The sequence below is a fragment of the Camelus dromedarius genome, chromosome 15 (assembly GCF_036321535.1).
Source record: "Camelus dromedarius isolate mCamDro1 chromosome 15, mCamDro1.pat, whole genome shotgun sequence".
Classification (NCBI taxonomy): Eukaryota; Metazoa; Chordata; class Mammalia; order Artiodactyla; family Camelidae; genus Camelus; species Camelus dromedarius.
In genome coordinates, this window is record NC_087450.1 from 45,328,264 (window position 1) to 45,354,732 (window position 26,469).

The 26,469-nt window shown below is 51.0% G+C and overlaps 1 protein-coding gene across 1 annotated transcript; it reads right to left on the minus strand.

Moving 5' to 3' along the window:
* Positions 1–25,653, minus strand: LOC105098535 (multifunctional protein CAD). Its single transcript, XM_031466753.2, is given in 50 exon segments — positions 1–382; positions 502–596; positions 808–909; positions 995–1,150; positions 1,345–1,470; positions 1,668–1,880; positions 2,392–2,466; positions 2,576–2,745; positions 2,853–2,894; positions 3,527–3,623; positions 4,041–4,142; positions 4,354–4,494; positions 4,598–4,788; positions 5,159–5,360; positions 5,584–5,715; positions 5,874–6,038; positions 6,184–6,350; positions 6,652–6,733; positions 6,980–7,219; positions 7,561–7,665; positions 7,791–7,973; positions 8,578–8,745; positions 9,024–9,242; positions 9,463–9,645; positions 9,733–9,957; positions 10,145–10,243; positions 10,610–10,856; positions 11,082–11,326; positions 11,564–11,676; positions 14,188–14,318; positions 14,499–14,623; positions 14,868–15,056; positions 15,260–15,481; positions 15,606–15,839; positions 15,978–16,109; positions 16,372–16,517; positions 16,839–16,951; positions 17,132–17,317; positions 17,517–17,688; positions 17,875–18,016; positions 18,198–18,340; positions 19,223–19,352; positions 21,362–21,501; positions 21,741–22,571; positions 22,791–22,808; positions 22,811–22,888; positions 23,179–23,300; positions 23,401–23,472; positions 23,682–23,753; positions 25,562–25,653. Coding segments are annotated over 50 exon segments (7,833 nt in total). The 5' UTR covers positions 25,609–25,653; the 3' UTR covers positions 1–279.
* Positions 25,654–26,469: the final 816 nt, after the last annotated feature.

Genomic DNA, 26,469 nt, shown 5'->3' on the forward strand with positions numbered 1-26,469 from the left:
GGCAGCTCAGCTGTTTTATTATGTCAGTGAAAAGTATCTTTACAGATCTGAGGTGTGGTGAGGGAGGTGGGGCTGACTGGGCTACAGTGCCTGAGGCCCCAGCCCCGAGGCTAGACCGCTCCAGTCCAGCCCAGTGCCTGGAGCGTGGTCTCTGTGTGTGTGCATAGGAGCATATGACCTGTCTGGCCCCAGAGCGTCTACTAAGTGTGCTGCCTCCGAGGAGGGCACCGGATTCCATGCCCGGCAGCGGGGCCTGAGAAGAGGTGAAGGAGCTGGGCCCTAGAAGCGGCCCAGCACAGTGGCTAACAGAGCCATGCGGATGTACATGCCGTTCTCGGCCTGGCGGAAGTAGGCTGCTCGGGGGTCCGAGTCCACCTCCACACTGCAACGGAAGGAAAAAAGAGCTACTCTGCTGCCCATGAAGGCCTGAACAGGACTGAGTGCTCTCCCTACCCAGCACTCCCCGCCCAAGCATTATCCTCAATTTTGATACTGTGTCACCTTATCTCATTGACACGAGGCATTGGGTGCATCACCACCATCTTCTTCTTGGCCCGGGTCATGATGTGGGGAGTGAGGATGAACTGGCCAAAGCACTGCAAAGAGGCAGACAGGGCCCCATCAGCACCTCAGGGAGGGTGGGGGTGGAGGTTGGTGGGTAATGAGCCCATGAGCTGGGCTCTCCCTGTCTCCATATGTAGTTATCACCACTGAGGGGCCCTGACCAAGCTCCTGGGGCCCGGTCTTCCTGGCTGCTAGTCTGGGTGCTCAGCAGCCCCAGCCCTGACTTCTCAGCCCTGGACTCACAGCTTCATACTCCTGGGTGGAGCCAAAGCGCTCCTTCTGGATTCGAGTCATGTAAAGCACGTCCGTATCAGGCAGCGCCTCCTCAATGCTCTCAAATTCCTCCTGGAGGGCGAAGCCAGGCCAGGGTGAATGCAACGCCGGCACCAACAGCCCAACCCAGGGCCCCCACGGCCTCCCAGGGTCTGACCTGCTTGGTGCCGCGGGAGGCCACGAAGGCCCGCACGTCGGGAGGCATGCGCAGGCTGGGGGGTGCCACGTAGCGCAGGCTGACGCGGTACTGGGTAAGCAGGCAGGCCAGCGAATGTACCGTGCGTCCATGCTTCAGGTCCCCCACCATTGTGATCTGGGAGAGGAAGCCAGTCACCAAGAAGGCTCCCAGACAGCACAGCCCCACCCTCATTTCAAAGCTTTCAGCCTCAGGACCAGGATGTAGGCCTCCTTGATGCAACAGGCCCTGAAATGCAGGAACTGCTTCCCAACGGCCTCTCTCTCCAGACCACCCCGGGGCAGGCCTCCGACCCCTGCCACCACCCTCACCGTCATGCCATTGACCGTCCCGAGCTCCTCCCGGATGGTGAAGATATCCAGCAAGGCCTGGGTGGGATGCTCTCCAACCCCATCCCCGGCGTTGATCACTGGCCTCCGGCAGTGCTTGGCTGCCAGCTGTGAACACGGGGACAAGGAAGGAGAATCCTGTCTTCTGTGTCTCAGTAACCCCCACTCCCTGACGCAGTCCCGCTCCTCCTGGGTCCCCTTGCCCATCTGGCTCAATCTGAGTCACAGAAAATGTGAGCAGAAGGGCTCTTGTACCCCTGGGTCCAGCCTAGTCAACTCCGCCCCAGCTCACGGGCCAGCCTCACCTCCACTGCTCCTGGCTGGGGGTGCCGCAGCACGACGACGTCGGCGTAGCAGCTCATGGTCTGCACCGAGTCAGCCAGGGATTCGCCCTTCTGGACGGAGGATGTGGCTTCCGAGAAGCTGAGCACGGCACCCCCTAGCCGGGCCATTGCTGCTGCAAAAGAGCTGCTGGTCCGTGTGCTCACCTCATAGAACATGGAGGCCATCACCTTCCCCTGCGGGGAGGCAAGAGTCACATGTGCGCACATGTGTTCATCTTGGGGAGTGCCCAGGCTGCTGCTTGCCTCCCCAGCAAGAGGGGTGCCAAGAAAACCTTTTTCCCCAAACCTCCCCCTGACCTGTTGCAGCCTTGACGTTTCCACCATGGTGTCACTCTGAGCTAAAGGTCTGCCTCCAAAAAGCCATTGTTAAGTGTCTGAATGAGACATTCATTCTTCAAGAAAGAAGGAAATACCCTAGTCCTCTCCCACAAATACATTAGCACAGACCAAGTGACCAGATTAGTGGGCCTGTGTGCTGGTGCTCAGGGCCTTGCAAGTCAGCTGCATACTGATTGGAGGAGGGCAAACACAGGGGAGGCCTAGAGCAGCAGGACCTCCCAGAGTAGGGCTTACCTACAGCTGAGGGTGTGGACTCACAGAGGGACCTATGGCGAGGGAGGGAGCCCCCTCTGACCACTGCGCAGGCCCCCTGACAGGGACCTGCACCCCCAGCCCTGACTCTGACCTTGAGGATGTCGAGGCTTCGCTCCTTCTGCACCATCATGCGCAGCGTGTGTGCCACATTGAACAGGTGAGACATCTAAAAAAGATCCTGAGTCAGCTGGAAAGGCAGGGGCCCCCAGAGGCCCCAGTGCCAACTCTCCAGGTCCTCAAAGCTCTGGTGTCCCCAGCCACCCTCCTCCAGGCACCTGATCCTTGGTGAACTGCTGGACAGACAGGATATGTTGGCCCACTAATGAGTGCAGCAGGGGTGAGGTCTGGGGGTGCAGCAGGCCAGGGGTCCCCGGGTTCTGGGGTGACGCCTGTCTAGGTACTGGTGGTGGAGGGTAGCAGGTGCCATCAAGGGTTCCCATCAGCTCTGCAGAGTGCGGGACGGGGCAGAAGAGGCTGGTCAGAGGGTTCCTCACACTCAGGCCAGATCAGAGAGGTCCCCAAGGTGAGTGCATGCTCTGGGCAGTCTCTCACCTGGCTCAGCTGCCTTCCGGGACTTCTCCTTTGGCTCCTCAGCTGCAAACAGGATGACAAGACAGATGTAAGCCTGTGGCTGAGGTGTGTGAAGAGCCCCCGTTTCCCCCAGACTCCGATCACAGTGTCTGTTAAACCAAATCACACCACAGTAGCTATAGCGGGTTAGGGGAGGGCAGGACCAGCAGCTCTAGGGACAGACACGTGATTTTCCACAGGGGCTGTCATGTGTGATCAGTGGTGCCCTCCCAGGCCTTCCCAGTCGGCAGAGGGATCCTAGGCAAGGGGAACGGCCAGGCTCACACCAACCGACAACCTGGATTTACCCCACGCTCTGCTGCCCCATGGGATCCCAGCTCCCAGGCGGAGGAACGCAGCTGCCCACAACAAAAAACGGCCTGTGAGAAGAAGCTGTGGGATGCCTACCTCACGCTGGGCGGGCTGACTTAGGCAAGGGAGAGCACTGCTGGTCAGATGAGGATGGGGAGCAGCAGAAAGGATGGGGTAAGTGGACAAACGTGAGGTGCTGGGAGGGGAGGACCTGGGAGAGTTTCTAGGCCATGCAGCCCCCAACTCCAGCCCATCTGGGACACTGAGGGGAAGAGAAGCCCATCCCTACACATCTGTAAGTCCAGGTGACCCACCCTCCGTGTGTCATAGAATCTTTCTCTTACCTGACAAACCTGGGTCAGAGGCTCGGTGGATTCGGGGCGGCAGATGGAAACGGCCGTCAGGAAGCCCTGGGAGGCCCCGGCGGGGCCTTTCTGGGGTCTGGAGAGACAACACCGGGTACTGACCTGACCCTTCATCAGATTCAATCCCTCAAGAAAAGCCACACTACTCCCTGTCCACTGGGATGCCATCCTCCATCATGTCCCTCAGCCTCACTGTTCCACAGTGCTGCTCTCAACAGGGGCAGACCAAATGGCTTCTTAGAGGTGTGTGCAGCCCCATGACATCTCTCTACCCCAGACATCTCTCTGATTGGGTTAGTAATGGCCTTGCATTTCCCATAGGACGCCCCCTAAACCAAGAGTTAATTCTGTGTTTTGCAGAAGACAGAGGGGTAGGTGGTAAGAGTTTTAATTATTAAGTGATGAGCCTTCCACTACCCCTGAACCACCAATGTTTGCAACATTGCTACACCCCCCAACGCCCACAACCCCAGCCCCAAAGCAGTGCAGATACCGTGGTTATCTCACTGGCGGCAGGGGCTGAAGGTGTGAGCTGGGGAACAGCCCCCTGTGGCCACTTGCGAACATCCTGTCCATAACCTGGTGGCACCAGCACCTGAAGACAGAAGAGAGGGGCAGGCAAGTGAGCCCAACTCCTTCCACTAAAGCAGTGGGAGCCAGCGAGTGGAAAAAATGCCCTATGGACATGTATCCACCCGCATCCAGGGCAGCTGCAGTGGTAGTGGGACCACATATATGTGCTGGGGTGGGAGGAAAAGGGCACCAAGCAGGTCACGACTGGGCCTGGGCATGGGCCACACACATACCTGCCCGTCAATATAGGCAACCTCTCCTCGTAGGACCACACGGCGGACGGTGCCCTTCACCTTCTGCCCTTCAAAGGGCGTCCAGTGGGCCTTGGAGAAAGGCATATGGCTGGGGACTGTCCATTCGTGCTCCAGATCCACCTGCCAGAGTCACAGGTTATGCTGGGCAGAGGCTGCAGCATACAACAGCTCCCAGGGCTGGAGAGCCTCCGCCCCCACCCCCTCCCGGCTCCCATCTCCACACCTCCACATAGGTGTCCTCCTGCGGGGGAAGGTGGAAGATGCGCCGAGGATTGTGGTGCAATCGCTGCAGCAGGTCGTCCAGGCTGAGCCGGCCCTCGCTCACCGCTGTCAGCAGCAGCGGCAGCATGGTCTCCAGCCCCGGGAAGCCAGGGGGAGGCTGGGGCCCACACTTCTCCTCCAAGGTGTGGGGGGCTGGGGGAGAGAGCATCACCCTCCACATCTGGGAAGGCACACACGCCCCCAGGACAGCACTGCCTCACTACTATCCCTGATGCTAATTTTTTATTTCTCCGGGAATTGGGAGATAGGAAACTGGCACTGCTGCCACCTTCTAGGGCCCACACCTTCTATCCACATTCTCTTTTACAACTTCACTCATTTGCTCATTCGTTCCTTCAATAAATATTTATCAAGCACCTACGACAGACTAGGCACTGTATTAGAGGCTGGAGACCCACCCAGATCAAGTCCCAGTCCTCATGGAGCCCAGGTCCTGACCCGGATCCCTTGAGCTGGGCACGAGCCTGGCTGGGCAGGGGTGGCACATCCTGGGCCCTCTCACCATGGTCAGAGGCAAAGCAGTCGATGACAGCCATGTTCTCCCACAGGGCTTCCATGTCCTGCCGGGAGCCAAGCTCAGGCCGAACCTCGCCCTTCCCGGGTCCCAGACGCTTGAGGTCATCATGGCTCAGGAACAGGTGGTGGGGCGCCACCTCACAAGTCACTGGAAGCCCCCGTGCCTTTGCAGCTTTAATCAGCAGGATCTGCGAGGAGATCAATGAGACTGAGATCTCGCAGAGGCCTCCCTTTAGGCCCTGTCCTACAAAGTCCCACGGCCAACAGCCCATCTCAGAGAGTTACGGGGCAGACATGCTGAGGTGCTGGCTCCAGGCTCCCCCGACCCTCTCCTGCCCCTGAGGATTATGCTGACCTCTGGGAGTTACTGGGAAAGCAACAGGAGCACTGGGACCTCTGCTGGACTCTCACCTCCTCCTTCCGTGCCACGTGACAGATGTGCACTGAGCGCTGGGTCAGCTGGGCCACCATGAGGATGGCAGCAACGCTTTGTCGTTCTGCGTGGGCCACAATGGGGAGGTGGGATGGCCATGTCTCAAAGTGCTGGGGGCAGAAAGAAAGTTCAGGGATTGTGCAGAGCCCTGGATTCTCCATACTTATCAGAGCCAAGAGGGCTCACCAAGCTTTCTTAACTCCCACTTCTTTCAGCCCACTTTGTGGGGTCCTCATTGGCTGCCTCCTCCCGCCTGCCCAGCCCCTACCTCCATCCACTGGGCCACACTGTCCAGCTGCAGCTCAGAGAAGGTCTCATTGAGGTAGAGTTTCAGCCCCGCAGCAGACGCAGCCACAGCGCCCAGGGTCCCTGCATTTTCCGACGAGGCTCCGAGGAATAAGGCATAGTCACAGCGGGCGCCAGCCTCTGCCAGCTGGAGAGGATGCATTGGAGATAAGGCCCAGCAGCCTCTGTGTCAGCCTGGCACCCACGGCCTGGGCCCTTGGGGAGGGCAGAGGGAGCAGGGCAGGTTGGTGGGAGCATGTGGGTGACCACAAAGCAGGAGTGCAAGGGCTCACCTTCTGGGCCAGGGCCAGAGCAGGGGCATCGATGATGGGGGGCCGAGTATTAGGCATGGCACACACCATGGTGATGCCCCCAGCCAGGGCAGCGGCTGTGCCTGAGGCAAAGTCCTCCTTGTGTGTCCCACCTGGTTCCCGCAGGTGCACATGGATGTCAATCAATCCTGGGAGAATATGGAGGCAGCAAGATTAGAGGAAGGCTCAGAGACGTAAAGGGCATCAAGAATGTGAACTGGGGTGGCAGGAAAATAAGCAACAACCGATACAAGTGAGGGTGGTGAGATCCCTCAGTCAAGGCATCATGGATGGAGAAATGAAAGAGCTCACAGTGAGAAAGCTTCTGGGGCCTCCCCACCCCGTAGTCCAGGGCAGAGAGTAGGCCCCACAGCCACAGCCACCTTTTACCGCACTGTGCTAGCTGCTACCAGTGTCCCGAAGCCAGGTTCTCCCGAGACACGCACTTACCAGGCAGCCGTACGAGCTTTTGGGAGGTCATGCAGTCAACGTGCACCTTCAAAGGAGGGGCTGGCCCGATCTGTCCGAGGGCCTGCAGGTGGAAACCATGGCCAGCTCTGATTTCAGGGCAGCCTGGGCATTGCAGGTAGGGGTTGGGTTTTCCTATAAACCAGGCTTCTGCTTCTCTATTCCCACCTTCTCTCTCTGCAGCCACAAAGCCTGATTAGTAGCACGGCTGCTTCATTCTGAGATTTCCCAACCCCAGGACACTCTCACTTCCTCCTCTTTCCCCCATTGACGCTGGCCGCCTCCCCCTCAGCACCCAGGTCTCAGTCACCTCCACAAACAGTTTGGTGCACTTGATGTCGATGATAAGGGGCACAGAGAAATCAGCAGCCAGGCGCCGGGTGCGGTAGCCCTTGGTGACAAAGGAAGAGAGACGCCGGCCCCCAGCCCCACGCATGGACAGGTTAATCACTAGCTCAAAGTTTTTCTCTGCAAGTTGCTCCAGGATGCTTCGCTGTGGCGGGCACTCACCATCCACTGCCTCTTCAAAGTGCCAGTCCACAGCTGTTACCTGTGTCCCAGAGACAACGTTGGGGCCAGCCTGAGCCTGGCAGCAAAGTATATTTCTTGACAGGAAAGATCTACACTACGGTTACCAAGGACTCTGCGTATGAGCCCCCACACATACACACAGAGATAATATTCTGGAAGGAAATACGCCAGAATTTTAACAGTGGTGGAGAGATTGTAAGGGATTTTTTTTTCTCTTTTTTTCTGCATATTCTACTGCTCTACATGGAATATATGATTTGTACAATGACAATAAAAGCAGAGGAACAGGGAGAGAATTCTTGGGTGCTCTCACATCCTTGAAGGAAGGGTGAGTAGGGGGAGGGCAGGGGCATCCCATACCTTGACGCCGTGCTCAGTGTAGAAGTCAGCGGTGCCCAGACTGGCATAGAGGCTGTAGCCCAGGCTCTCCAGCAGCCGCACAGTTGGGAGAAGCTCACTTTTGTTCTGAACCAAGCAGAAGGAGGATGAGGTTGTTTCTCCTATCCTCCACTTCAAGGTCAGCTCTGGCCCAGAGAGCCAAGGCCTTCTGTCCCCACCTCTTTGGCCCCCCCCAACCCCAGATTCTGTACCTTATAGCTGCCAATGGTCAGCAAGATGTTCTTCTTGGGGATCTTAAAGCCAGTGCTTAGCATGGCCTTGAGGTAGGCCTCGCAACGGCTCTCCCCAAAGCCGGCTACTTCCCCGGTACTGGTCATTTCCACACCCAGCACCACGTCAGCACCCGCCAGGCGAGAGAACGAGAACTGGGGCACCTGAGGGAGCAGGACGTGGGAGGTCCAGGCATGAGGCACCCAGCTCCCCACACCAGGAGAGGTGGCCATGGTCCCCTCTCCTTGGCTTCCTCCAAACAGCAGGGCGAGCTTTCCCTGTGCCTGCTCTATGTGTGCCCTCCAGTCAGTCAGCTGCTCCCGCAACATGCTTGGGCTGCCCTTGGCTTCCACGAGGCCATTCCCGGGCCCTGGAATACTTCTCAACGAGTTCGGCAAATCTCATATCCTGACCATCCTCCAAGGCTCAATCCCAATACCACCTCTGCGCGCGAGTCTTCCCAGGGCACCCCCTTTGGAAGGGGCACTTCCTTTAGAATTTGGTTTCTATCTCTACCACGCACATTTATCACAGACTGTTCTAGAAATAAGCTGTTTGGGGGCCCCACTTCTCTTGCCTTCCATAACTAGAACAGAAGCTTCTAAGGGACAAAGCCCACCTTCTTGCCCTGATGGCCCAGGAAGCCCTTGCCCACAGGAGGTGCTCGGTTTATATGTCAACTGACAAGCTGTTTGCATGGGAGGTAAATTCTCTCCCACCACTCGCCTCCCTGCTTCTGACTGCTAACTCAGGCTTCAACCCTCCTACCTTTACTCCCACGACTCCAGAGCCAGTCATGAGCCCCACAGGCTCCACTTCTTCACCCATGATGACCCGTGTGGCCAAGGCTACTAGGTCCACACCTAGTGTCTTGGAGACGAATGGGAAGGATCGAGAGACACGCACGTTGCATTCAATGACTTTCAGCTGGTCGTCCTGGGGCAGAGAGGGTTTGGTCAGGCCTTCTGCAGGTGAGCTTGGACAATAACCCCGTGACCTTGACTCTTCCCCTCACTCACCATTCTGTAGGTAGTCAACCTGGGACACGGGTCAGGGTGACTGATTGTTACAAACCCTGACAACAGTGGGACGCAAGCTGTAACCCTTCCTCTCCAGCTTTCCTACTCTGACGAGGGCTCCCTGGCACTCTGGCCAACATAGAACAAGGAGGCACTATGGCCCTTCGGTCTCTTCCTTTAGCCCCCTCTTATTACCTTGGCAATGAGCTGCAGATTGAAGGGTCCTGTGACCTGCAGCTCCTGGCCCACGGCGTGCACAATGGCTTTGATCCGCTCCAAGGTTTTGGCAGTGATGTCTTGTGGCGGGGTCACCAGCGTGGCATCACCTGAATGCACACCTGCATTCTCCACGTGCTCGGAGATGGCAATGGCTGCCACCACACCATCACAGGCCACAGCATCCACATCAATCTCCTGGGGGAGCGGGGTATGGGGACGTGCAAGGCAATGTGATGGAGAGCAAGGGCCATTCTCTTCTCCCACTTGCCCTTGCAGGATACTTCCCTCCCGAGCCCTGGCATGACCCATCCTCCCCAGCTCACTGTGTATACAAATTTCTCTAGGACCAGAGAGGGGAGTTGCCTCCATGACTGGGAGCCTGCCCTCAGAGACTTTTTTGTCTGCAGTCTCGCACCTTGGCCTCCTGGATGAACTTGGAGATGACCACGGGGTGCTCCTTGGAGACAGCTGCCGCACTGCTCAGGAAACGCTCCAGGTCCCCATCAGTGTAGGCCACATTCATAGCAGCACCACTCAGCACATAGGAGGGGCGCACCACACAGGGGTAACCCACGGTCTGGCAGAACTGGCGAGCAGACTAAGGGCACAGGGAGCTTAGCTGAACTGGTCACACTCACCCATGACGTCATCCAGCCTCTGGCCTCCCAACCAGGTGCCAGCCCACCTCTAGGTCACTGAGCTCCCTCCACTGAGGCTGGCTGATGCCAATGGTGTCCAGGAGACGGGAGAACTTAAAACGGTTCTCAGCTGAGTCAATGGCTTCAGGGGAGGTGCCCAGCACTCGGCACTGCTGCCGATGCAAAGCCATGGCCATGTTGTTGGGCAGCTGCCCACCCATGGATAGGATCACGCCTTCCGGGTTTTCCAGCTCATAGATGTCCATCACCACCTGCGGTGCAGGAGGAGAAACAGGTGGCATAACAAACAGGGTCAGGGGTCTGAGACTTCTTGCTCACTGTTCTTTGTCCTCCACCCACTTCCTCTCAAACCCCACAAGGTCCAAAGAATCCTAGGTCCACCAGCCACTCCTACTGGACTGGCCACCCAGACTAACAGGCAGCCTTCATCCCTCTCACCTCAAAAGAGATCTCATCAAAGTAGAGTCGGTCACACATGTCATAGTCAGTACTGACTGTCTCTGGGTTGTAGTTCACCATGATGGTCTTATACCCCATCTGCGACAAGGAAGGGAAAGATATTTAGCAATTACGTGGGAGGAAGAGCATGAAGAAACTAAGCCAAAGCCCCTACTTCAGAGAGCAACGCCTCAGCTGCCTCTGAAATCGCTGTGCAGGACACCTGCCTTGGGAGGGAAGTAGGGCCAGCACTGTAGGTATCTGAGAAGTAGATACAAAGTTTTGGAGAGGAAGCATGTGTGGGGCACAAGATGACCTAAGGGGAGCCCTCAACCCAAAGCCCTGTGACAGATGTAAGGTGCAGCAATTACTAGGAAGTGCCAGGATTAGGTGTGGGTGGAAGGTAGCTGCTGAAGCTGATTAGAACGGTAGAGAGAAAACGTTACAAAAGACTAGCTCTTGGACCTTTCGGAGCTGCTGGATGCAGCCCACAGCACACCAGTCAAACTCAACGCTGGAGCCGATACGGTAGACGCCAGAGCCAAGGACCAGGACATGAGGCGTTCGAAAGCTGAGGTCATGGGTGGTGCCCCAGTATGTCAGGTACAAGTAATTTGTCTGGGCTGGCCACTCAGCTGCAACTGTGTCAATCTGTTTCACCGCTGGGCAGATCCCCAGTTCCTGACGCAGCTTGCGAACAGCCAGCTCTGTGCTAGAGGAGAAGGGTCAGAAACATAGGCCCTGGGAGTGGAGTATGGACGGAGTACAGCAGGGAGATTCCAGGGCAGGGATCACAGAGGAAAATTCCCAGGGATGAAGGTCAGATGCCTCCAAAGCTCCCCCCACCTCCCCTCCCTTCCCTTCTGAGGGCCCCTCACTGGTACAAAGGTCTCTGCCCCACATTTCTCAGCCTGAGGCCCTCCTCGCCATCCCTGACCTGAGAACCGCAAGGGCAATCTGCTTGTCTGAGAAGCCAAGGCGCTTGGCCTGCTGCAGCAGGGCTGGGGGCAAAGACTGCCCCCGGTGTTGCTCCAGCAGCTGGGTGTGTGCTATGATCCGCTTCATTCGGTGCAGGAACCAGCGGTCGATGCGTGTGAGCTCATACAGGCGATCCACTGAGTATCCAGCCCACAGAGCCGCTGCCACCACGAAGATCCGCTTGTCTGTTGGCGTCTCCAACTCCTAAGAGGGAGAGGACGGATGAACCTCAGTTTCCTCATCTATGAAGATAAGTCTAATGATACATCCTCACATAATGACAGATGATACATGAAATCACAGAATTCTCAGCAAAGTGAAAACACGGCTAATGTCCAACAGTGACTGCTGCTTGTGTTACCGGTAACAAGCTCATGGCCTGGGGACAGAGAAGCAGGGCCCATTTCAGGGGTGTTGTGGGGGGGGAGGGAAGCCGCTTACCATATCGCTGACAGGCTTTACTGTGTGATCAAAGCCCACACAGTTCTCATCCACCATGCGCAGAGCCTTCTGGAAGGCCTCTTCAAAAGAGCGCCCAATGCCCATGACTTCACCTGGAGGAACAGGATATAAGGGTGTGGGCTGGGGGTAGAGGGAGGTGGGGGCATGCTGCCCACAATGTCTGTGGTTTCCGGGCAAGCCTCTGGGAGGTTCTCGAGGCAGGTGCCACGGTGGTGCGGTTTATGGTGTTTCATTACTGAGAAACCAGACACTTGTAGCTCTTCTCCCTACCATTTTCATGTCCTGTGGTTATTAGTGAAATGGAACTAAAATGCCTAAAAAGAGCATGTGGATACTGGAACATGTTACAGTTTACCACAGTGGCCCAATCACTGATGGTTATCCAGTTATTTGGTTTGCTTTATTCATATTGTGATGACACCATCTGGGATCTGTCTCATCCTTTAAAAATTTTAAAAAGTCTGAGTAACAGGAAGATGATCCCATTACTCTTTGAATCCATCCAGAGCTAGTCACCTTTACAACTACCATTTTTAGAGTACCTCTTTCTGGACTTTTTTCAAATATATGTTTTATACATGATTATAGTATACATCCAACTTCTATCCTGCTTTCTCCCTCATTAAAAGCATGTTCCCACATTGCTATGTGACTTTATGACCAGCAATTTAATTCCTGTATGGTTTACCACAAGGTAACTGCTCACTTGCTGAGGGATATTTAGCTTGGAAGTATTCCTCATTCTAAGCGAGGCCGTGATGTTTTCTGTGCTTTAGATCATCTCCTCAGGATACATTTCCAGGACTGCATGGGCAATAGGGGAGACAAATTTTCTGGATCTTGATAACTGTTAGTTGCTTTATAGAAATCTGCGCTTTATAATACAAAATGTAAGTTTAATCAGCCTTCTAAGAAGTGTGTATAATCATTTGAAACAACTTTAGCTAATAAGCAAAAATTTTATCTCATTCTAACTTACTTGTCATAGGGAACTTCCCCCACACACCAGGCTTGCATACTGAGTTCCTCCTCTATAAAGTTTTGTTCATGTCCTGCGAAAATTTACCCTAGGCTCTTCGAGTATTTCTTACCAATTGTTAAGAAAAAATTTAAAACACCCAGATGGTAACAGTAGTTAAGGAAGTGCAACGAGAGTGATTTTGCTCAGTGCCTTTGTAATGTGGTTGCATTATAAAAGTTTTTATCTTGGGTTAAAGAGAAACCCAATGCACTCATAAGTGCAAGCCTAGAAAAATCCTGGAATCATATATATCCCCAAATTAACAGCTATGTGACAGGATTATAGGTAATTACTCTTCTCTGGTTAAACTACCTTCTCTAATTTCCCAATGATTCATGTATTTTTCTTGTACAATAAAAGTTACAAAGTTACCAAAGAAGATGACATTCTGAGAATATTCAAGTAGATGTAAAGCGCTTAAATGTCTCATCTAGAAATGAATCTTTGTCCTATTTTCAATCCACTTTTTTTAGCCACAATTCATGGCTTCACTCCCATGTTTATTATAATTTTCATTTAACAGAAATTCATCTCCAGAAGGAAAAACTTGGCAGTCTTAAAAGATTTCTAAAAATTCTGAAATAATATCTGAGCTTAAACTTACTGTGTTCAAAGGCTACTATTGCTCTTAATGGAAATCTGGAGCACAATGAAATGCCATCATTCTTAGCTGGTGGCACTTCGGCACATGTACATTCTTGTTTTGGTTAAAATGTTTTAGAGGACAAACTAAGGCAATTAAAGGGACATTATAAGGAAGCATATTTACTCAATGCCAGCATACTCCACCACTGCCTGGAGGCTGACCGTCACACTCATTCATTATTCACTACTAAATTTTCTTGCTTTTATGAAAAGATCTCTGATGTCCTGCTCTGACCTTAAACATTGTGCTAATAAAACATTTCATTTAGTGACGGTGGCAGGAAGAGCCCAGCGAAGGAGATACACTCAGCATGGCTGCCACTGTGCTGACCTGGATTTAGAAGTGGCCACAGGAAAATAGCAGTTGTTGTTTCCCTGAAGCATCAGTATTCGAACCAGCATGGAGAACAAACTGTCACTGGCATTAACAGCCTAGCGATGAGGCCACGGGCGAAATGCCATGAAATGCTGTGGGTGGAGTTTAATGGAACTGGTCTCACCCATGACAGGCAATGTAGTATAACAGAGGAACATGCAACTAGCAACCAGATCCAGTTTTCAGTTTCTGGCTCTGCCCTCTACTCAGCCACATCACTTTTCTTCTGTGGCACCTGCTTACCATTTGTAAAATGAGAGCTGAGATAGTCTGATGGCTGTCACCTCATCCCAAGATTCTGACATGCCATCTGGGGAGCGGAGGTGGCATGTATATTCTGACACAGATTTCCAGATGCCTTTGAACCCCACCCCTGAGGATTCCTATCTTAGCTGGAAATGTCCCTATTAGTTCTGAGAAACTGTGTTCACAAGAAGCTTCTCACATAGGAGCCGAAAGGCCATGCCAGGGAACTGACTCGCTGACATTCTAGACTCTTGGGATGTGTGGGGCCCCATGAGGTCATCTGGGGAGGGGTCTCTTGGGATTTGTCTCTCTCACCAACACTCTTCATGCAGCTTCCAATCTTTGTGCTGACACGGAGGAACTTGCTGAGGTCCCAGCGAGGAATCTTCACCACACAGTAATCTAGACTGGGTTCAAAGGCTGCTGTTCCGCCTGTCACCGAGTTCCTGGGAGCCATCAGGTTGGGGGCCAGAAGGACAGAGCAGGAGATGTAAATGGTGAGCTTCCAGAAAGCTCTCTCCATCCCACACATCCAAGCCAATGTCCTTTTCATTTTCCCTGTCCCAGAAATATTTTCTTTAGCTCCCCAACCCCTTACCTCCCTGATCTGCACCCTATCCTTTTACCTGAGCTCAGGCAGAGGGATGCCCAAAGCCAGCTTGGCTGCCACATAGGCCAGTGGATAGCCTGTGGCCTTACTGGCCAGAGCAGAGCTGCGAGAGAGCCTGGCATTCACCTCTATGATGTAGTACTGCAAAGAGAGAAAACACGGCAAGAGTTCCCAGGTAACTGGCCTCAAAGGCCTGCCTAGGAAAGGTCTCAGAAAGGCAAGAAAATAAAGCTGCACTCCCAAACCAAGGCCCAACCCTACCAAAGATAATCCCGGCTTCTACTCCAGGGTCTGTAGGGTCAAAAGGCCTCTTGGTCTAGAGGCCCCAAAATTATGGAAGGAGGTCCAACAGCTAGAGTAGCAGCTCCACGGCCTGGAGTCTCACCTGCTCAGACTCAGGGTTCAGTGCATACTGCACATTGCACTCCCCAACGATTCCAAGGTGTTGAGTCACCTTGATGGCCGTCTGCCGCAGAAGCTGGTACTCTCTGTCATTCAGCGTCTGGCTTGGAGCCACCACTATGGACTCACCAGTGTGGATTCCCAGTGGATCTAGGTTCTCCATGTTACACACCTGGAAAGGGAGGGTCCCACAGAGGTCACTGCCAAAGGAAGTCAGGAGAGGCAGGAGGCTGCATCCCAGGGTCCTTTTGTCTCAGGGGATGCACCCATCCTGGGTCTGGGGGACACTGAACTCTCAAAGATATCAGCCCTGGAGCCTGCTCCTACAAGGCTCACACAGCCTGACACTACTGTCACCTCTCCTCCGTCACTCACCGTGACACAGTTGCCGTAGGCATCTCTCACCACCTCATACTCAATCTCCTTCCATCCTTTCAGGGACTTGTCTACCAGCACTTGGCTGGTATGGGCAAAGGCTGGGGCCACGAGAGCAGAGAGCTCCTCTTTGTTAGAGGCAAAGCCAGAGCCCAGGCCACCCAGGGCGAAGGCTGCACGCACCAGCACAGGGTACCCCAGTCTCTCGGCAGCTGCCTGGGCCTGTGATGAGAAGAAATAAACAAACAGATCAGGCCTTGACTGTGTGCTGTGCAGAGGGTTCCTGGACCCAGAGAAAATATGATGTAAAGAAAACAATCCTGTCAACCCCAACCACCCCTCGAACCTGTTCAAGAGAATTCGCCGCCTCACTGGGGGCCACATGCTCTCCGATCTCTGCCATCCTGGAGGCAAACGCACGCCGATCCTCGGTCAGTTCAATGGTCTCCACAGGTGTGCCCAGGACCCGGACCCCATACCGAGCGAGCACCCCAGCCTTGGTCAGCTCCACACCACAGTTCAGAGCTGTTTGGCCCCCAAAAGTCAGTAACACACCATCTGGGCGCTCATTACGGATCACCTGAGGAAGGAGAGAGGAATAACAGGCATTAAGACCCCGGGGTTTGGAAGTGAATCAAAGCTGAGAAACCCAGAGTGACCACAGGATCCCCCTGCCCACGTGAGTCCCCTCCTCAGTCCAGACTCACCCCAGTCATACCTGGGTCACATAGTGAGGTGTTATGGGCAGGAAATAGACCTTGTCGGCCAGACCCTGGGAAGTCTGCACTGTGGCAATGTTGGGGTTGATCAGCAATGTCTGGATGTTTTCCTCTTTCAGGGCCTTGATTGCCTAGAGGACACAAATGGCGTTATCAGCCTCGACTGCAGAAGTGAGATTTTCAGTTTTAGAGAAGCACTTTTCTTCTTCTTCTCCCCTCACTGGACTCCTAATCCCTAGTAACTCACTTCTGTTCCTCACCACCTCACCTTTCCACACATTCCCCAGGCCTCCTAGGTCACTTCACTTCCTCCCTACAACCAATGTCCATGCCTCAGCCCTATCCATCCCTGAGGGTTACACACCCAGAGAGGTAGGGACGGACACGCTTTACCTGAGAGCCTGAGTAGTCAAACTCTCCAGCTTGGCCAATGGAGAGGCCCCCTGAGCCCAGAATCAGAACCTTTCGTGGTGGTGGAAGGCCAGAGCCTGGGGTGGGAATCCCAGGAAGACAGAGGCGCTCAGCCAGCCGCTCTCGAACTATGGAGGCAAAGAAAAGTCATAGCTTAGGGCTGAATGAGACCTCAGAGATCATCTAGATTAACCCCTCACTTTAGAGAAGAACCCAGAACAAGTCATGCCTCTAATGAGTGGCAGAGGCAGGACCAGAAGCCAGGACTTGTGACTGGAGTTCCCTTGAATAGCAGAAGCATAAATGAACCATCCTGGCTTGGTTGCCCTTCTTCCCCACCCCCTTAACCTCCCAAACATCTATCAGTTTCCTGAGGCATGTCCACCTATGCCTATCCTGGAGCCAACTCTGTTCTTAGTTCCACAACCTAGCTCGACTCAGGTGCTTACCTGTCTGGCCCCCAGGGTTCCCAGCTGTGGATTCTTTCACCGTTTCCAGAAAAATATCAAAAAGAACTTCCATATCGAAAGGCCCAGCTTGGTGCTCCGGGTGAAACTGGACACTGTTAAATAGATTGGATCATGAAAACTGCCATCATCATCGGCAGCCTCGGAGGGAGGCAGGTAGGTAGTGGGACAGATCACTGGGGCCCGCTGCTGTGCTTTACGTTTTGATCTTCAAGTCTCAGTGGGCTTCAGAGCTGTACAGATCCAGTTATCGTGCCAGAAGCACCCAGGCTCACCTGAAGAAGGGCAGGCTGTCATGTACAATGCCTTCATTGGAGTGGTCATTGGCATTGGTGAAGAGAGGAAGCCAGCTGGCTGGCAGTGAATCTGTTTCCACAGCAAATCCATGGTTCTGGGATGTTAGAAAGCATCGCCCAGAGCCCACCAGCAAGCAGGGCTGGTTATGGCCTCGGTTCCCGTATCTGGATATGGAAACACACTGAATCATACGCCCCTTTCACCCTCCCTTCACCACTGTACCAAACCCAGCTCTTGCTGCTCTTGTGATTCTCAGCAGCCCCCACTCCTGTTTACTAATAAACACCAACTCTATTCCCATTCCCAAGATTCCCTGTCCGTCACATCAGAGGTACAGGCCCTTCCTCTCCCCACAAATCCCACCTCATTTTGTAAGTCTTGGCCCCAATGGCTAAGGCCAACAGCTGGTGTCCCAGACAGATCCCGAAGACAGGTCGGGGGTTAGGTTCAGATAAGACACGGCTCAGTGTGGATACCACATTGGGATAGGAGGTGGGGTCACCAGGGCCATTACTCAGGAAGAGACCCTCATACTCTGGAGTGGGCAGAAAAGATAATGTCAAAAGCAGCAGTTCGGCTAGAGAGACACACCACTGGAGCAAAAGCCCTCATCTCCACCTTCCTCCCCGCAACTCACACTGACTCTTAGTAACTGGACCAAGGGACAGATCTCCCACCCATGCTGCTTGTCCGTGGTCCTGTTTAGACCCCAGCTACTCACCCTGGCTATCTAATGCATGGTCCCAGGGTACCACAGTGACCTCTGCCCCACGCTGGCACAAGCATCGGATCTGATTATACTTGAGGCCACAGTCCAAAGCAAGGATCCGAGGGGTACCCCCTGCATTGAATACCCGTGGAACCTGAGAAATAGAGGAATAAAGGGCAATGATTGACAGCTGTGATTAGTAGGTATAATATACACACACCAACCCCTACCTTCAAGGCCTCTTCTGATCCTCCCTCAGGTGTTCATCCCTGGTAAGGACAGAATATAACTACTGTGCTATAGCCTGGAATACTCTTCCCATTCTACCTCTGTACCTTAATGGAGACCTCTGGCACCAGGGGGCGGGCATTGGGGTCCAAGAATGGCAGGGTTGAAGGCTCTGTCCCATCCTGGACAAGCTTTCCCAGCAGAGACCCTTGCTCTCGCAACTTCTTAGTCAGCTCCCGAGTGTCCACTCCTGTCAAAACAGCACACTCTGAGAGATCACCCCCTCAAAGCAGTCATGTATGAGGTTAGGCTTCCAGGAGCACTTCTATTCCAGAGCCTCCAGTCACATAGGTGTTCTACGGGCATCAAAATCCCAGGCTGTCCTGCTGGAAGTATACTACCAAGAAGTATTCCTGCCCCAAAATATCCCATCTGAATTGAACCATGACTCTAGATCTATTTGTTTACAGAAAATAATACCAAGGGACAAAAGAACACCCTAAATGACAATACAGGAATATAATCAATAAAATGCAAACTGTGGGATACTCTAAAGGAAAACTGTGTCCAATAGGTTACAAGGCCCACAGATTAAAGAGACATATCAACCAAATGCAATGTACAGACCTTGTGTAGATCCAGATTCAAATAAAGTTTTTAAAAAATTAGAAAAATTGAAATTTAGCACATTTTAAACATTGCCTAGATATTTGATATTCAGGGATTATTGTTATTTTTTAAAATGTATGGTAATATTATCATGATCATGTTTTAAAAAGGATTCCTTTTTCAAATATATTTAACCATTTGTGGATGAAATGATATTACATCTGAGATTTACTTCAAAATGATCTAGGGGTTGTAGCAGTGGTGATGAGACAAGCTTAGCTGAGCTGATGATTACAGAACCTGGGGATTCATTTTCCTATTCTCTTCTTTTGTACGTTGGAAATTTTCCATCTGAGTGAGAACTCAGTTTCTTCCTGCAGCCCAGACCCCAGGCTAAACCTTTCAAATCAGGTACTTTCTATCACAACCTTTGACTCAACTCCCAATAGTCAACAAAGACCTCTTGATTCTTTCCATCTGGGCTCCTGTGCCTCACCCAGACACACCTGTGCTTGCACCATACCTTGCAGGCCAGGTATGCCATGCTGTTGCAGCCACTCGTGCAGGGTACAGGTGGTACTCCAGTGGCTGGGTGTAGGGCAGCTCTCTCCCACCACCAGTCCTGCCACATGGATCCCCGAGGATTCAAACCACTGTCGATGGAAGGAGGAAACTGTAAGGAGCTCAGGGCCACATACCTCCTGGTGTCATCTTTTCCCACTGTAAGGCCATGGACCCTGTACTTCAGGCACACTGAATGACCTGTCATTCCTCTAACACACCAAGCACCTCATGCTTCTGCCTTTTACCAGCGACGCTGTCCCCTAGGTGAAACCCTGAACACATGGGCCTGGGGTGCCTGATTAATAACTGAAATGATATGTTCCTTTCCTTTTATTCCCTTTTCCGTGAAGTCACCCCCATTCTCACCCACTGCAGCTTGTGCCTCCTCCTTAGGGTGCATTTATACCTAAGCTCACTTTATTTCCACTTGTCTTGCTATTTACATTGTATTATAAATGTGTCCATATGTCTTCATCAGAGAACTGTGAACTCAAGAGCAAGCTGCCTCACACATGACTGCAGTTAACATTTACTGAGTGTCCACTTGGTGCCAGGCATTATAACAGATGCTGGCGGAGGAGTTTGAGCAGGAAAAAAGACAAAAGTCCCTATCTTCATGATGTTAATTTGCTACTTAGGGAACCTGAAAATTAACAAGGTAAAGTGGATAAACAAGATTATAATGACAGCGTGATAAAAATAGAGTGAAAAATAGGTAGGGGCACAATACCTTACTAAATAAAGGCTCAAGGTATAATACTAGGCATGATTATACCCCCCCAATAGGGGATTATCATTAAAAAAGGTAATACGGGGGTTGGGGGAGGGTGTAGCTCGGTGGTGGAGTGCGTGCTTGGCATACAGGAGGTCCTAGGTTCAATCCCCAGTACCTCCATTAAAAAAGTAAATAAACAAACAAACCTAATTACCTACCCCTCCCCAAAAGTTAAAAACAAGAAAAGGTAACACAAATTTGTTACCCAATAGATAAGCATATAATAAACTAAATAGAGAGCAGGTTGCTTATGTGGGAGGAAGTGGCATATTTAAATCACAACTGCTTAGTAGTGGAAGGTTTAAAGAAAGACGAATGTTGAGACTGTTCTTTAGGAACCTGAAGAGTAGTTTGGCAGAACCCTCCATGGTCAGGTGGACTAGTCTGCGTATGGACAAGAGCATTTATAGCACATGTGCTACAAAAGCATTCCTGGTGGGCTTAGGAGGCCTTAATCACCTTGGTTCTGTCAGGGCCTCAATTTTGCAAGTGTATAAACTCAATTTTGACATTGTATCTAGAGTTGACTAAGCTGAAGACTGTCTTAAGTTAACTAAGATAGTGCATTATCAACTAGAATGCAGTGAATTTACAGGCTTGTGATGAGGAATGGTCCCTCAAGGAATTACAAGTAGGTCACTTTCCTAGAGCTTCCTCTCTCAAGTGTCAGGGTGACTGGGAAGGCATATTAAGAATTATAGGCTCAGTAAGCCTAGAATCAGGATAAAATGAGTTTTGAGGACTACTGCACCTAGGCTATGGTGACTACAATTAACTTATGCTGACCTTTTTTTTTTTTATTGCTTGAACTCTCAGAGGGCAACTTAGTTTCCAAATTCCAGAGGAGGAGGAATAGGAGAAACCTCATTGAGGAGAAAACCAAGTTTTCTTATCTAGATGTTAAGAACTCTACTGGAAAGTAGTAAAAAATGGGGCGTGGTAAGGAAAGCAAGTTTAGAGGATGACAATTAACTTCACCAGTTTGGTAGATGAATTGTGACCCACCATCACTGAGAATGGAGTGACCCTCATTTCCAGTCTCTTTCCCATTAATTCATGTACTCTTAAAGCATTGCTCCTACCACACTACTCTGTTGCTAAAAGATCTTCACTGGTTCCCTACCAGAACCCAAACTCTTTGGCTTGGCCTCCAGCACCCTGCTTCTCAAGGTACCTAACAGCCCTGCATAGTGCTGGTCTATCATTTCAGTGTGTTACCTATTTTCTCCAGGATGCCTAGCCAATATCAGTGTCTTCACCTCACTAACAGTTAATAATTACTGATTTGAAAAGGAATGTAGAGAAAACATTGGGTGTGGCTACCTTGCTGAGCCCGAACTCATCCACTTCATCTGGGGGGATGCCGTAGTTACCGATCAGAGGATATGTCAGCACTAAGATCTGTGCTTTGTAGGAAGGGTCAGTGAGAGCCTCGGGGTAGCCGACCATACCGGTTTGAAACACTGCAAGAAAGAGGCAGGGCTGGGGCTCAGGCACGGCACTCTTCGGAGCACTGCCCCGCGCGATGAGAACGCCCCAGTGGAGGCTGCCTTGACTGTGACGGATAAAAGGGTCTGGGCTGGGGAATGGCCAGGGAGAAGGTGTGCAGGCGGGAAAATGGCGGGGTCTGGGCAGGACAGGTTGGGCAGAGAGAGGCAAGAGAGAGTGGGATGAGATCAGCGGCTAGCCTAGACTTGCTTACCCACTTCCCCGGCAGTCGACACAGCGGCCCCAAAAGGCTGGCCCCGCAGGACCGACCCGTCCTCCAACACCAGGGCCGCCATGGAAACGGAGCTCAGAGGCGGGGTGAGTACAGAGATGCGGGAAGCGCAGTAAGCCCCAGCCGATGCTAGAACCACGTGAGGACAGCGCGCCCGGAGTCGGTCCACGTGGCTAACCGCGCCGGTGTCTGCAGCAAGGGCGGCGCGGAAGGCGCAGTAGCCCAGGCGCTCTGGGCGGCGGCAGACTGCGGCGGCGCGGGCAGCTGGCGGCGTGAGGGGCGGGGCCGGGAACGTAAGGGGCGGGGCCAGGGCAGCACAGGGTGGGGTCACCTCCTCTGCGCGGAGCAAAGCGAAGGGAACCCTGAGAAAACCGGCTGTCCCAAGGTAGCCTCTCCCCACTCCAACCAAGAAACACACAAAGCCAAAGCCTGGGCGCCTTTCCCCCCGAAAAAAGGTGTTGGGGGAGAAAAAAGAAGAAAAAGAAATGTTTATTATGGTCAACAGCACAAATGGGACCTGGTGACTAGTCCACTCCGGGACTGGCGTGTCCACAACACCCCAGAGTTGTGCGAGTTTCCATCTTCCTTCCAAAGGTGGCTTATGCCTTGTGAGGACCCGCCGACCAACGATGTCTAGAAAGCAAATCTCCCTGTCTGGGCTAAGATAGATGGGGATGATCTTTAGGTCAATAGTAAGACCTGTGTGGTTCATGAAGCCTTGGCTTTTCGGCGTTGGGTCCCCCAAAGCAGGATGGAGATGGATAATGTGGTGGATCCCAGAATACCAAAGAACACAAGCAGTGAGAACGAGCCCTGTGAATAACATACAAAAAAACTTCATACAGGGTCACACCAAGGGCTTACAACCTAACACGCAGTTCTTTCCTAGTATACCTGACCCCTCACCCAGGGCAATTCTAGTTTCCTTCTCTAGGTGATTTGCATCAGCTCCTGGTCTTATGGCTCTTCTTTCAGAGAGGTCCTTGTTCTATGCATTCCTCTTACCTCTAAATAGAAGGCCTAATTTCTCACCTGGCGCATACACTTGTAGCCATGGAAGCCATCAGCACAAATACATTGCATGAGACCTGGACCATCAGGTGCACAAGATCCATTCTCAGGACACATTTCTGGGAGCCAGAGAAAAACAGGGAACATCACTGGATCTTATTTAGGTATATTTCTCAAATACCTGCTTCAACTTTGATTCTCTCAACTATTTCTAGGTCAAAGACAAAAGAAAACTACAAATAATCAGAACATCACCATCATAACAAAATATATTTTAAGACCTTTCTTTCCAAGGGGTTAAAGCTTCAGAAACTTGAACAAAAGGCAATTTTACTGTCTTTCTGAAGTAAAGTGCAAAATACAAGGAAGGAAGGGCAGTTTGCAGAAGAGTGGAGGTGAGACAACATACCTGGGTCCCCAGTGCTGTTGCAAAGGTTCCTTTGTCCTTGGCAGGTTTGGTTGTTTATATAATAAGTGACATTATCCCAGGCATTAATACCTCCAGGACAGTTGACATCTTGTGGCAGTATCCTGAACACAACATAAACAGATGTAATAAGCAGCCTAAAGGTGCTGAGCTCACAGGACTGCCCCTCTTTGATTCTCTCCCCCACCCCATACTCTTACTCACAGAGTCTGGAGCTGAATAAAGCCATGGAAGGCATTGGCCAACTCATCCTGGAGGGGGTTTGCCTGCAGGTCTCTGCAAAGCACACACTGTTAGCACCATGCTCTAGAAAAACACCCTACTTCCATTCATATATCTTTCTGGATTGGTAATCCAGTTCTCATTCTGAGCTATCCAAGTGTAGACAATATTCAAACATCTTTTTAGGAGTCTGTCCTCAAAGACTTTCCCATCAACCCTTTGACATAGTCACCTTTTGAGAGGGAGAATAACTAATGACTTACATGATGACAGCAGTATGTGCCTGAGGAAAGTTTGGACCAGGGTCCTTCAGAGAACAGTTCTGGAGATCCAGCCTGAGGAAATAAAGTAATCAGCAAAGCTAAGCTATGTCTCTCCCCTTCATCCACAGTAAGTTAATATAACTCCCTTTTCAGCTAATATCAATTGAACACAACTGTGTCAGGGCCACAAACTAGGTACTGTGGTAGATGTTTTAATACTGCATTGACCAATTCAGTCACCACTAGCTACATATAGCTATTTAATTTAATTTAAGTTAGAAAATAAATTCAGTCCCTCATTTTCACTAGCCACATTTCAAGTGTTCAGTAACCACTAATATCGGCCAGTGGCTACTGAACTGGAGAGTACAGGTACAGAACATTTCCATCATGGCAGAAAGTTCCACTGGACAGTTCTGTCCTTAACCGTATGCCTATGCATTTTTTGAAAGAAATTGGTTTCTTGTCCAAATTAGCAAATCTTACATTGCAATATGATTCTCAGATCCACAAAACGCTTTCATATGGAAAGAAAATTCAAGTCACATAAATGAAAGTTTTCCCCAAGTGCATCTTCTACCACAGATTGGATGGATGTAAACTACTGGATATTAAGGACCATACTATTTGTTCCTTGATTCTACAAATACTTAGTGCCTACTAACTGCAAAAATTGGGAGAATTAAAAATAACATTCAGTATCTTAGCTTTCAAGTGGCTTACAGTGTAGTAGGGGAACAAGACCATCATCAAAAATAAAAATAATATAAACATTAAATTACAATATGAAAGAAATCATAGGACAGTGTATAACTAAATTTGAGTGGTACAGACACTAAGGATTAAGGGAAGTAAAAAAACTAAAAAGATATTCTTTTGGTATTTAGTATTAGGGAGCATTCACAGGAGAGGTTGGAATTAAAGGATGGATATGTCATAACTTGGTGGAGGACAATTTTAGGTAGTGAGAGGCCTAACCAAAGAAACAAAGGTGGAATGCTTTTGGAAGTAGGTTGAGTCTGGCTGAAGCCAGACCCTCATGGAGGGATTGAGTGGACAAATAATTTGAAGTAATACTGGAAAGATGGTTTGGGCCAGTCTGTGGTAGTTCCTGGTTTGAACTTTATCCTAAGGCAACAGACAATTGTAAGTCTAACTTTAAAACCAAAGAGTAATAATGGAAAAAAAATTGGTTTTCAGAAAGTTTAATATAAAGATGTATTTAGGTAGATAAAGAAAAGAGGAGAATGGAAGCAAGACACACGACACTTTGAGTCTGAAGTGAGGGCGCACTGAAAGAGGAAATGTCTAATAGGAATCAGGAGGTACCCACAAGTACCTGGAGCTTGGAGAGAGGTCAAAGGATACTAAAAGAGATCTAGTTTTGGGAAACACCTTTGTTATGGTTACAGCTGAAGCCATAATAATAGGTGGCTTCTCAAGAGTATAAAGGGGAAAAAGAGCAGAGACTAACCTACGTAAGGGGACAAGAAGGGGAATATGAATTAATCAGAAAAGGAAGAAAACCATATTTCATAGTGTCCGGGAAGCTAAGAGTCATTTCATGGAGACACACAGGAAATAATCCAAAGAGTTTATAATAAACAAAAGAAACAAGCTTTGAAAACAAAAAACAAAAACAAAACCGTAAAAGCCTTTAAAAAAAAAAGGCAAAAATTATGACTTTTATGCATTTCCAACCAGGAAGAACCACAGGGTTGTTTACTAGCTAAAAATGCTATAACAGATGTAAAAGTCTGAGACTCATGGTTTAGATGTCTCCAAAACAGGCACCAAAATTTATCTCAGTCAGGCAAGGATCGAAGAATCTGGTTTGGGAGCTCTTTTCCAGTATGCAAGGGTGTCTTCTCTTCCCTCACCCCAAGATGATGCCCTTCTGATTCAGGCAGCAGCGGGCATGCAGCATTAGCTGTGGTGTCCGCTTACAATAAAGGGCCACTTCTGACAGATTTTGCACACTTCCTGGACACTGGGTGCATATCTGCAGAAAAGAGAAAACTATTAGGACTTCAGAAAGAAAAACCAAGAAAAAAACAAATGAGGATCAACTGTTACCTGTCAGTACACTCTCCAGAATTCCTCTAACACAGGACAAGTGTCCTCCTACTTTTATGTCAGGTTTACTAGAAGACGCATTTCTTCCCCCTGGAGCCAGGCGCCAAAACAGCGCACCTGAGAAATTCTGTACCAGACTTCACTCAAATAAGGACGTCATCTATGAGAATTACTATTCGAACATATTTATTATGACCTCTCCAATGACTTCTCAATCTGCCAGCCCCGATTTGGCCGGGTGTAAAAGGACTGCAGGTACACAAAGAACGCATTAAGCATTACAGAAAGTAGTCCTGCCACCACACGATATATGGCATTCGTCAGAATGGCCAGAGGACTCGTTTGTGGAAAGAACAACTTAAAGTTATTCAAAGATTAAGGAGTAAAAAGGTCAGATTTCAAAGTTCTGTGGACGTCAGCAGGGTGAAGGTGCTGGGAGACAGCAGCGTGAGTACTCGGGAGTGGGAGCCGGCTGAGCTACCGCGGGCAAGGCCCCAGGGACGAAATCGGGGCTGCGGGCAGGCAGGGTAGGGGGGAGAGTCGAGGGCAGGCGAGCAATTCTGTTTCAACCCAACCTCTAATTTGCTTCAGTACCTCGGGTAGCGCCAAAGCCCTTTCCACGATAAGAACCAGGAGCAGGGCTGCAGCCCAGGGAACCAAGCTCAAGTCACTGTAGACCCTGCCAGGGGCCATTTTCCGTTCCCTTCGTCCT